The sequence below is a fragment of the Carlito syrichta genome, unplaced genomic scaffold, assembly GCF_000164805.1.
Source record: "Carlito syrichta isolate Samal-C Ts95f unplaced genomic scaffold, Tarsius_syrichta-2.0.1 Scaffold303670, whole genome shotgun sequence".
Taxonomy (NCBI): Eukaryota; Metazoa; Chordata; class Mammalia; order Primates; family Tarsiidae; genus Carlito; species Carlito syrichta.
In genome coordinates this window covers 198,259-211,028 of record NW_007247766.1, presented here as the reverse complement: position 1 = coordinate 211,028, position 12,770 = coordinate 198,259, and the positions used below count along the sequence as shown (strand labels likewise).

At 37.3% G+C, this 12,770-nt stretch overlaps 1 protein-coding gene across 1 annotated transcript in view; it reads left to right on the top strand.

The window, feature by feature from the left end:
- The window catches only part of LMBRD1 (LMBR1 domain containing 1), a 113,811-nt gene that overhangs the window by 8,008 nt on the left and 93,033 nt on the right, over positions 1 to 12,770 (top strand). Inside the window, exon 3 of the mRNA XM_008059001.2 lies at positions 7,529 to 7,589. Within this exon, the coding sequence (XP_008057192.1) occupies positions 7,529 to 7,589 (61 nt within the window). The remainder of the gene's footprint in view (positions 1 to 7,528; positions 7,590 to 12,770) is intronic.

Genomic DNA, 12,770 nt, shown 5'->3' with positions numbered 1-12,770 from the left:
CACTCACCTCAGCCTCCCAAAGGCGCGGGATTACAGGCTAAGCCACCGAGCCCGGCTAAATAGTGTAATTTCAAATGTACAAAACATAATTATAAATTTCTAGGATATTTTCCTCTCTGAAAGCTGCAAGTTTAAATAGGCAAGGATACACACACACACACACACATCTGTATATATATTTTTGAGTATTCTGCTATATAGAAGCAGTATAATTATTCCTTGTATAATTATCCTTTGAATAAGAGATATTTTAGTTTTGAATTTAGTATGTTTGATTTATTTAGATTTTGTAGGGGAATGTTTTCATCTTTAAATTTCTAAAGTAAGCATTTTCTTGAAATTATAAACTTTCTTAGATTATAGTAGTTGCTTTGGGCCCATGCTTAAATTAGTAGTCATGTTCTGGTTTGGTTTTGTTTTTTTTGTATAAGTGTGTTTTAATAACCTATGAGATTGCAGTTATACTTGTTTGAGCAAGATCTTAAGAATCTATCCAACTGAAGATGCAAAAATAATATCTATATAAGGAGCCCATTTAAATAAATGTCCTCTAAAAGAAGAAAAGACATAGCTGTGGTTAATGCACTTACTTTATATTTGTTAAATATAAATGTGGCACCAATAATCACAAGGGGAAAAAAGTCTGTGTTAAGTTGTTTTTCACAACTAGGATATTCTTTATTTAGCAGTTCTCCTTTTTTTTCTACTTTTCATTACTAGTTGGGTTTGTTTTTAGCCATCTCAGAGCTTAGAAATTTATCAGTTCTTTTCTTGGTACTTTGATACTTTTTTTGATACCTTGAAACATTCTTTGTGTCTGTCTTTTCCCTCATCTCTTTTTTTGGGGGCGGGATGGATTAGTGAAATCCACGGGAGTTTTCTTTTGAAGCTGGACTATTTGCAGATTCTCAAAAGTAGAACTGAAAAGATTTTGAAAAACTTTCCTAGTGAACTCTAGACAGTATTTTGTCCTTAAAGTAATTGCTGAATTCTCCTTATGTGCCTAGTGAAATACAAATGCAAATATTTCAGAAGTAGTTCTTGAGACTTCATGCTATAACTGTAAATTTGGTCATGTTAGAATGTAAAGCGTGCCACAATGGTTTTAGTCTATTCCAGCCGTTTTAGTTAGGATAAATGTACACTTTGACATTGTTTTCCATGACGAATGATATTGTATCCTAAGTTTTACAGCATGCATGTTTTAACTCCTGAATGAATTTATGCATTCTTAAATGTTCTCCATTCCCACCTGAAGTGTTTTGAAGCCTTGTTCTAAACTGATTATGTACTTGCTTGCAAGGTGTGATTGTTTGGAGCCTCCACGTGTCAGTGATTGCAGTGTTGTGCTCAGGAACAGAAGGTGCCTGGGCTTCACTGTGGGCAGGTAGTTAACACTGCCTTCTCTGTATGTGTTATTGTTGCCCTTCCAGCTCCTTCTGCCTATGACAGGGCTGAGTATGCCCAAGGTGTTTCTGTTGACCTTTCTTTCAACATACAGCAATATTAATGATTTTCACTAAATACTTTCTTTGTAACTTTTTCTGAAATAATTAACTTTTTAGGTTTAAAAAGAATAACCTTAAAGCACAGCTAGAAGTGCTCTATTAAACCGCTATTAAATGGTCTTGTGTAGTTGGTCAGTAACCTTGGATAGTGATAGACACAAAGTGTACCAATAAAAAAAAATTAGAAATTGATACTCATGTGAACAAGTATTCTTCCTTTTACACAACATGTAAAAATTTTTCAAAAAAAAATTAGTCGTTAAGGTATGGCGTCAAAACATTTGATACTTTGGTGTTTGTTCATATGGGTCTCCCTCCCTAACACATAGTATCTCTGTGGCCTGTTGTTACTCACTGTCTGGGTTAACCTACGGCTGCCTTGTTCCTGTGTTCCCTATTCCTATCTGGTGATTGTATTCTAGAACTGTGTGTTCTTCACTGAACCTTACATAGATATCAGTGTACTTGATATTTATTTTCTGAGCACATAGCATGTGCCTGACAGTCTTAAGTGCTGGGGATTAGTCATTGGACAGGTGAGGGTGCTGCCCTTATGCGCCTGCAGTCGGAAAGGCCAGAGCAGCAGTCAGCACACATCCATCATGGAAGGCAGCTTTACAGTGATAAACTGTGGGGAAAGGAACAGACTGACATGAGAGTCAGGTAGGATGTGGGTGATGCAGAGAGGGTACACAGGAGGGCTGACTGTGGCGGGGTGGGGGTATGGGGGTGGGGAAGGGTACTGAGAGGAGCCAAGTGAGGAGCATGCAGGTCAGAGCCAGAGCCACAGATGCAGAGGCTGTAGGCAGGTATTTGGCTGCCTTGGCTGAATGTGTGCTGGGCTTTGCTTCTTAGATGCTGAATCTTCAGAGGAAGGCGTGGCCAGGATGATTGTAATCGTGCGTGGTGTTCATGAGGTTAGATTTTTTTCCTCACTGTGATGCAAGGTAATGAAGGTAAAGGTAAAGGTGAGCTAGACTAGAGTGGTGCTAGTGAAGGAAAAGGATTAAAGTGGCAGATACCTTGGAGGTAGGATTTCTTGGATTTGCTCATGGATTAGATACAGGGAGGCGGGTGAAGGAGAAGATGATTGGAACTCCAATGCCTTGGTTTTGTAAACCTTAGAGAAGTCAAGAAACCTGAGTGAGTCACAGGGACAGGAACCCGAGTAGGCGGGGAGGGCCTTTGGGGAAGAACATCCCCTCCAGTGTGCCTCTTGTACCATATGTTCATGTGGAGGCATCACCAGGGCACCAAAGTTCTGGAAGAGCTCAGGGCTGGAGAGAAGTCCTTGGAAGGCAACATGTGGATGGTACTAAGAATGTGGACAGACCAGGAACTGGGGAATGGAGCAGTCAAAAGTCGACACTGAACCGAGGGCTAGAGAGGTAGCTGCAAGGGAGAATGAAAGCAAAAGAGGGAGGCTTCAAGGAAATAGAAGAACGTGTTTTGGGAAGAGAGCACCATGGCTTTTCCAGTGATGTGAAAGGTATAGTAAGAGGGCAGAGAAGTGATTGTTGGCTATGGCTCATGGTGGACCATAAAGAGGACTTGTAGTGGAGCAGTAGGGCGATTAGGATTGGAGTGGACTAAGTGGACAGGGAGTGAGGAAGCTGTGGTGGTAGGGAATGCTGGTAACTTTCAGGAAGCTTTGTCTTCCAGGGCAGTGAGAAGACAGGTCAGTGGAGGTGTTTTTCTTTGGGGGTGGCTATATGTGTATCTTCTTGTGTTTAATGGAAGTTACTAGGATTCGGTAGAATGAGAGAGGAGAACAGAACAAGCTAAAACCAATAGTCTTCACACATGAAATCTGTATCTAAAAATGAAATGAAAGAACACCCAAACATACACAGAAAAATAAAAAGTGTAAACAGTGAATTGCTGGGGAGGGACAGGTGCAGCTTCTTTGAGAAGGCAGAGATATAGGGTTCTCACAGTGAGAGGGTTGGCCATAAGAGAACATGAAACACTTTGGAGGAAGGCAAACCTCGAATTTTGATACAGATGGAGGAGGTTTTAGATTTGATAGGTCGAGTTAGCTCCTGTTCTTTGGCTTCAGGTTATTTTAGAGACCTTGAAGACAGTGTTTCTCAACTGTTGACATTTATGCTGGATAATTCTTGGTTGTTGGGGCTGTTTTGTGCACTGTAGATGTTTAGCAGCATCCTTGGCCTCTATACTCCATGTCTATAGCACATGGACACTCCCGTCTTGTTCCCAGACATTGCCACAAGCCCTCTGGAAGGGAACCGTGGGTCTAAGTGAGCTTATCAGGTGGGCATGAGTGACACTGCCACATGCTCCCTGGATGGGAACCACTGGTCTAAGTGAGCTTATTAGGTAGACATGAGGAGGGTTATGTTGGAGTGTGGGGTTGCACAGAGGGTTCCACAAAGTCAGCTTGATGAATGGAGAAGGGAATTTACATATGCGACCAGCTATACCCTTGTTCTGTGGAACTCATGTCCTTTTCCTTTTTTCTGAAAAATTCTACTTTAATATTCTGTATTTAGTGTTTGTTCTTGATTGTCTCACATTCCTATGGGTCTTAAACGACTCTGAAGTTCCTTTTAGTTTCTACTTTGGGAAGCAGTAGTTTATAAAACATATCAAGGGCACAGCGGTTCTCAAAATGCAGAAGAAGGAATGTTTCATAAACTAAGCTCCCTTGACAGTACATCACATATCTTAGAGGCAAGAGTCTGTGAAAGCCAAATGCACGATTAGTACTTGAGTGATGTTGTATATTTTACACATATTTGTAGCTTTAAAATAGTAACAGCAGTACTCTTATTTCCACAATAATTGGTTAGAAAAAGAAACTTGTAGAGTAAAAGATGGTACATTTTTACGATTCTTTGGCTTTAAACCACCTTCAGACTTTCTATTTTTAATTTTTTTCCCTGAGATTGAACTCTTGTCCAGTTTTAAAGTTTAACTTTTCAGTGATTCTCAATGAGGACATTACTGCCTCCTGGGGTTGTCTTGGAAATTGATGGGGAGTTTGTGTAATGTGTAATGAGTAAAAAGGGATAGGCGTAGCTGTTCTCTGACCTGTTGACCCATTGTTCTTCATTTGATGATCAAAAATCTTTTTAAAATTCTGTTTTGTAGCAGAATCAATCACTAAAGCACAACTCTCAGGAGCTAAGGCTTTGATTTTGTCCATACTCATTTGGTGCTTAGATCACTGATGAAGAGCTTTCAGTCCCTCCCCAGCAATTCACTGTTTACACTTTTTATTTTTCTGTGTATGTTTGGGTGTTCTTTCATTTCATTTTTAGATACAGATTTCATGTGTTAAGACTATTGGTTTTAGCTTGTTCTGTTCTCCTCTCAAAAGTACTTCTTGGATGTCCATCTAGGTGGCCAGTGTATGTAGGTCTCGTTTTTAATTTCTGCGAGTTGTTCTGTTATCAATGTACAATAATACATTTTACCATTTCTCCTCTGCACATTTAGATGGTTTCCAGTTTCTCTTTTTTTAAAAAAATCACACATCTTTTAAACAATACTGCCCTGAATATTGTTGAGTAAAAAGCTCTTGAGTAAAACCCAACACTTGTGCCTTAGTGCAGGCTGAACCTTCCCAAGATAGGGTTCTGCAAGTGACCTGATGTGATGCAGAGAGGTCAGCTTTCCAGAGTGCAGGGTGGGGGCCTCAGCTTCCTTTATTCTCTCTTCTTATTGATAGGGAAGAGTGGCCTTCCAGGTAGATAAACACTTTGGACTTGGGTGCCCAGTAGTCTGGGCAGAGTAGGTGTAGCTTGGTTATTGGGACATCCTAGTTGCTGGATGCCTGGAGACTTGGGGCCCCTTACACCTGTGAGTAATTGAAATTGGTGAGATTGCTTGGGAAAAGAGGGCCCTTTTGAGTTGTGTGTTGCTTGTAGGAACTTCTGAGGTAACTTGTTGGACAGAACTGCTTGTCTTTAAAACCTGAGCACTGTTATCTATCCTAATTTTTTGTGAATATTTTTAGGATGGATTCAACAAAGAAGGTCTAGATCACAGTCTGTCTTTCTTACTCTTACTGTATAGGAGATAACTTTTCTGCCATATGTTGACACTATTGGATATCATTGTTTTACATTTTGCCAATAGGTAGGTGAAAGGTTAGTATAATAATAGGTTTTTTTTTCACGTTTTATTAGTAAAGTGTAGTGATTGAGAAATTCCTTATTGTTGTCTTTTTCAAATGTATTTCTGGCCCTAGCCTATCTATTTTCTCAGGTGATTTTTAGAGTCAACATATTACTATACTTCACCTCCTAGCACAATGGAATTTCGACTTGCAGTATATATTAATTTTAAGATTATTTTGGGGGATTGTTATTTACAGTCTTTACATTTGGGAACCAGCGACTTCTCATTTATTTAAATATATCTTTTAATTTAGTTTTATTTATATAGTTAACATACATTTTTATTTGTCCTATTCTTAAGAGTATTTTTATAGTCCTTAATGATTGGAAAAATACTGTTTTTATTTATTATTTTTATAGAGACGAGGTCTAGCTGTGTTGCCCAAGCTGGTCTCGGGCTCCTGGGCTCAAGCAGTCCTCTTGCCTCAGCTTCCCAGAGTGCTGGAATTACATTCATGAGCTACTGTGCCCAACCTGGAAAAATACTGTTTTTACTGTGTATTGTATGTCCAGGTTTTGCATTTGTAGAAATTTGGGTTTTCTACATTTTTGGTCTTTTAGGCATTTATCAGCAAGAAATTTATAGATACTCATTGCTAAGGCCAAAAAAAAGGAAGAAAACCGACATTCTAAATATTTTTAGAGAATTAAATGTTGATAACCTTTCTTAGGAACATTTGGAGTATGATGTTGACACTGATTTGAACTCTTAAAGTGTTTATAAAAAAACTGACCTGGATTCTAATTTGTCATTAAATAGCAGTGATGGTTTCCTTAGACTCTCCAGGTTTAATTTTTTACAGCTACAGAATTTAGAGTATTAGACAAAAAGATTTGTCATTGAACCTCATTTCTGACTCAGTAGTGTACAGAGTTTTTTTCTATTTGAAAATATTAATTTAAATTTTATAAGTTTATTAATTTAAAGAACACTTGTGGGATGAATGCAGAGGAGTTAAGTGGACTTTTAGGTTTTTTTTTTTTAATGTGTAATATGCTCAAATATGTTCTTTCTAGCCGGGCTCGGTGGCTCAGCCTGTAATCCCGCGCCTTTGGGAGGCTGAGGTGAGTGGATTCCCTGAGCCCGTGGGTTTGAGACCCGCCTGGGCAGCGAGACCTCATCTCTACAGTAAATCAAAAAATCAGCCGGGCGTGGTAGTGCATGCCTGTGATTCCGGCTACTTGGAAGGCTGAGGCAGAAGGATCGCCGGAGCCCAGCAGGTCGAGGCTGTGGTGGCCGGGAGCGGCCACTGCACTCCAGTCTGGGCGACAGAGTGAGACTCCAACTCAAAAAAAAAAAAAAAAAATGTTCTTTCTAAAGTACAGATCAGATTTGTCACTCTGCATGAAATTTATCACTATTTTCCATTGCCCTTAGGACAAAGTCCGTTATGTTTACCATGACTCACAAGTCCCTCCGACAGATGCCCTTCTTCTTCCTCCCACCACCTGCTTCTCTTACCTTTCCAAGAACTCTGGTGAATCTATGTTTAGCTTCTGGCTGTTTTAAAAAAATGTTCCCTATGTGTTCCTTTCTCTCTCCTTCCTTCCTGCTGTTTTCTCTTGGCTTCCCTGAGAACCTGAGAACATCCATTCTTCCTTCAGGTCTTGGTTTAGTCATTTTTGGGAAGCCATCCGGGATTTTCAGTCTGACTTAGGTGCTTTTTGTCTGTTTTCCAAGAACTGTGTTGTTATCTTTCTTACATATTGAAATTTGTTTATTGTCATGTCTCTCATCCTTGAAGACATACACCATACCTTATTTGAATGGATGACAGATTTTAGAACTGATAGGCAGTCATATTAAAACTTGGCTATAATTGTTAGACAAATGAATGTTTTTGTTAATATTTCTGTTGTTTCCTTTTATCCCAGGGCTGGGCTAATGCTAATGTCAGCAGACAGATTGAAGACACTGTATTATATGGTTACTATAGTAAGTATCAGTTTTCTATTATATTTGGGTTGCTAACCAAAATGTAGAATAAAGCTACATATAAACTTTTACTTCTTATATCACATATGAGATTAGTGTTTTCCACATAAGGAATAAGAAATATGCATTTGTTCTCAAAAACCTGAAACTTCTTTAACCTACTTTACTTCATTTAAGTTCACTTGTAATACTTCTTTGTGGTGGATCAATCAAGTTCCTTTAAATACCATCTCTCTTCTTTCGTTACCATTACCAATTTCCCACACTTGCGCTCTTGCTTTAAAGCCTCAGTTTTCCAAAAAAATTTTCTGAGTTTTGCAAAGAGTAGAGTGTACTCTGGGGAATTTGAACTGTCAACTTTCTTGTACTCTACAGAGCCATTTTTATCCAGGGATTATGGTTGATTTCGTTCCTTCTCCTACCATCTCCCCCTTCCTTCCTTCCTAGTGTTAGATTATAAAACTTTATAATAGCCACTTAATGTTTCAAAATTTTTTCCTTAAGTAAACATGAGGCTTCAGTTTTTATAAAAATGTATGATTGCTGAGTTTGAAAAGGGATGTCTTTTTTCAACAGTAAATTAAGATGTTGAGTAAGATTTCAGCAGGACATAAAACTGGAAACAGAAAAAAGTCTAAAGAAGTTTCTATTGATGGAATACTTTTTAAAAGAGTTTCATTGGATTTTTATTTAGTTGCTTTGGCTTTAATGTTTGCCTTTTATTCAGCTCTAAAATCTACAAGACTATTTCGTTAGGGTAGATTTTAGATTTTCATGGGTCTTTAAAATATAATTTAATATTTTTGATGAATATGTTAAATAAAAATATAATTTTGGCCTATTAAGTTAAAACTTTTGAAATCATGCTATATTAAGTAAAATATTACCTTTTTAATATAAATTTATTGGAAGGATATAAATGACTTCTTCAAAAAGGATTTTGGGGAAGTGGGTCTGTCCCCTGTGTGACACTAAAGTGTGGCTATCCCATAGAACATGTGACAAAATAAGCCAACTTGTATGTTAGTGAAGTCCAGGCCATGAACCATATCTTATCTTTCAATCTAGAGGCCATTGGACTAATCCATTATAACTAAGGTCACAAAAGACTTGTAAACAAGAACATTAACTCATGCAGCCTTTTTCACTTGGTTCTGTGGAGAGAATTAAGCTTACAGAAAGGGACTTAGTATTTTTCTCAGTCTTCCCAAAGATAGTGTGTCAGTCCTCCCAGGATAATGTCCTTAATAAATGCATGGGAGAGAAGTTAAGCATTACAAACAGTAAATGCCTGGGGGGCGGGGAGGGGGGGAGGCTTAGGGCTTGATTCTCTATAGAACTTAGGTTAAAGTGAGAAATATAATTGCCTTGGGATAGGATAGTTGAGACAATGATCTAAAGAAGAAATTTGTTGAAAAAGCCAAATTATGAATAGAAGATTTCTTGATAACCATAGAATCAAAGTAAGATTTACTTGGGTCATGTTAATGGTTATTATAATGTTAGTTGCATCCTCTCAGCAATGGCTACTAGGCCTTGTTTTTGACTCTGTGTAGCCTACAGCTGGGAGCCTGAGTGAATTGCAAGACTTCTGAGATAATTACTATCCTCAAGCCTGGCTGTTTCTCTTGAAATGCAAGATACAATCTCACTGTCCTAGATGATTACATCTAATGTGTCTTCTCCTGGGTCTTGAGGACTGTAGAGTCCAAATCCAAAACACTGTTTTCATCTGTCCCCTCTATTAGAGTATGAGATGTCTGATCTGTTCTACATATCAACACATTTTCATTGTCTAACCTTGCCAGGAACTGTGTAAGACTTTCACATTTAAAATATTATTTAATTTATGTGAATAGCTCCCCCCTTTTTTCCTTGGTATTTTCTACTCTTTACAGATGAAGAATTTATTGCTGAAATATGTTTAAAAAAAATTCCTTGTTAGTGAGCGGCATGGCCCAAAGTAGATGTATTTTCTAAGCTAGAGCTTCATACCATTATGTAGAACTGCCTTTTACTATTAACAAATCATTCTGGGGATGTTACCTGTGGGAATGATAACAGCATTGAACCTCTGTTGAACCTTCAGAAATTATCTGGGGAGCTTTTAAGTAACACAGAGCTAGACTGTGTCCAGGGAGATTGTGACTTACTTTGGTGTGATAGGTAGATTGGGAATCTATTACTGAAAATTCATGGTGCTATTTCTGATTTTAGCACAGTCAGTAGTTTAGGTTATTGGTTTTTCATAAGATATCTCATGTGCATGTGTAATAAGAAGTTTTGAGGACAAAGAAGCTAAGCGTTGACTCAGTGAGACCACTTATGCTTTTTAATCGTGTTTTATGTTTGTTTTGAAAAGAAGAGCTTTCAGTTAAGAGATTGTTTGGCAATATTTTTTTCTAGAGTATTGAGATTAATGGTAGGTGCTTAATTGGTAATAACTTAGATTGTAAGCATATTTTCTTTCGAAGAATTACTGAGCAGGATTATTCCTATGCTTGTCTTTTTTTTTTTTTTTTTTTTTTTAGGTGCCATGTTAGGTACTAGTTTAGATGCCAGTTGTTTTTCTATAGAATAGAAACCGGTTAAAAAAAAAAAGGCTTAAATTCTTTAAGAGTTCTCCTAAAGCAGCCTTAGTCTTCTTCCTCAAGGAAAATGTTTGGAAGTGTTAACTACTTTCAAATTACTGGTTGAAATGTATATCCTTACTGCCTTTTTGTACTCCATGACATTAAAATCCATTGATTCATTTGGACTTGGAATGTATTTTTTACTCATGCACAATTTTTGACATTATGCCTAATTCATTTGGAAAATATTTTGCTTATTGAATAATAGAGGTCTTCCAAACATTGATACATATTGTTTTTGCATTGAAAAATAGCATTTGTTAATATCACCATAATTCTTTTCAGGAAAGTATGTATTGGGAAACCATAAAACAAGGTGGTAGATTGAAGGTTTTCAAAATTCTAATTTTCTTTTGAAAGCTTCAGTTTTATCATTTGGTGGCAAACATTGTCACTTGTTTCCTGTATGAAATGGCAGCCTCATTGTTCATTTTTGAGAAAGCCTGCCTAATACTCAGGTCTGGATAACTTGCTCATCTCTCAGTTATTTCAAGTAAAAATTGATGTTCTTTGAAAAAAGTGATTAGTGTAGCTCACAACTGATGAGACACTGTAAGATACACATACGTACGGTATTAAAGGAAGCACACTCAACTGTGGACATGTAATACAATTTTTACTGCTTCAGAAGGAACTTTAACCCGAAAGTCTCAAGCCTCCCCCGAAAAATACAGTGACTGCAAGCGCAGTTCTGGTCACTACCTTGATCAATCTGAAGGGCCAGCGGTTTCATCCACTATTGTTTTTGCACCATCAGTTTAAATGCAAACATAGTGGAAAAGCAGATACCATCTTAGTGTTATTATGAAAATAGTTTTGATGTTGTGGACACACTGAAAGCATCTCTCAAAATCTGAGGGTCTGAAAACTGTGTTTTTTAGGTTCTTCTGTTGCATTAATGGACTTTTGGATGTTTTATCCTGGAGAGTTTGGGAGAGTTGGGCTGACTGCAGCTTCTACTTACAGAAACTCAGCTGTGGACTGATTATGTGAGGTGCTTGGGTCACAGGGGTAGGACCTACATGAGTGAATTAATGCCATCATCATCAAGCCTCCTGGAGCATGTTGAAGGTTGCGAGGGAGAAGTTGTTCATTTCTGCCCCATACCCTATGCTGAGATGTTGTAATCAGAAGGGGACTCCCTCATCAAGGGGTGTTGTGTCTACCTCAGAAACTTTAAGGACTCGTTCTTTTTTTTTTTTTTCTTTCAAATGTTTTTATATTTTTTTTGTCTGTATCTTCAAGCTTCTTTACCATTTTCTCTTATAAAACGGCTCTTCTGTGACCTTTTAGTTCTCAGTTCTGTTTATGTTTAAATCTGTTATGCAGCTCTTTTATTTCTTTTATATGAATTTAGTTTCAAATTTATTTGAATTTAGTTTCAAATTTATTTTTATCTTTAAATTTTTACCTTTTCTTTATTGTAATTTTTTGTGTTTACTTTATTCATGTGTTCTGTATCTATAAATCACTCAGTAAAATTATGCTAGTTTTAATTCTTTGCCATCTGCCTTTCATTAATATCTTCAAGTGAATTTTCCTTAATATTTTTTCCTAACTTCTTGTTTTGTTTTACATGCAGGGGGTTGTAGAAATGGAGAGAGCCCAAACCCTAAGCAGGATTATTTGAGACTGATTGTGTTCAACTCTTCTGTGTTGTCCTGCCCGTTTCCCACAGACTCTTTTCCTCCCAACACTGGCTCTTGGGTTATTATTTTGTATTTAGAGTGAATGGAATCTTACAGGACATAATATTTTATGTCTCTCTTCTTTAGTGCTCAGCACTATGTTTGAGACTTATCTTTGTTGATATAGGTAGCAGTTGTCTGTGAATTCTTGTTACTGCATTAGCATACCTAGTTCATTTGTCCATACTAATATTGATGATCAGTGGAATTGTTTATACTTGTTTATAGTTTTGGCTGTTTCAAATACTGCAGCTTAGAAGATCTTGTGTGTGTGTGTGTGTGTGTGTATAGCATTTTTACTGCATTGTTTTTAATTATATAGATGTTCTTATAACTTAGTCAAATAATCCCTAATTATTAGGTGTTTAGTAAGTTGGGTTTGTATCCTTTTTTTTTGCAGTTAAGCAGTTTTTTAGTGATAATAGGAGTGAATCAAAGTGTACATTCATTTAGTTAAGTTATGAAACTAAGGGAAAATAAGATGGACCAGACTCTTAAATTCCTGTTTCTATACCATATTTTTATTTTTAATTTTTTCATTTTAAACATATTTTTTATTTGTTAAGGGTACAGTTAAGGGTTAGGTTTACAAATATGCATCGTTCAGGCACCCTTGTTGATAAGGGGTGTCCCCCGTCCCCAGACAGATATTGACTATCGTTAGTCCGACCTCCCTTCCCCTCCCTAGCCCCCCATAGGTTCCCACACTGTCAGTTCTTTTCTTATAGTATTATGATAGATGTTCAAGGTCCACTATATGAGTGAGAACATGTTATACTCAATCTTTGTTTCTGTGAGAGATCACTCAGTATTATAGACTCTAGTTCCATCCAGGTTGCTGCGAAATTCATGATTTTGTT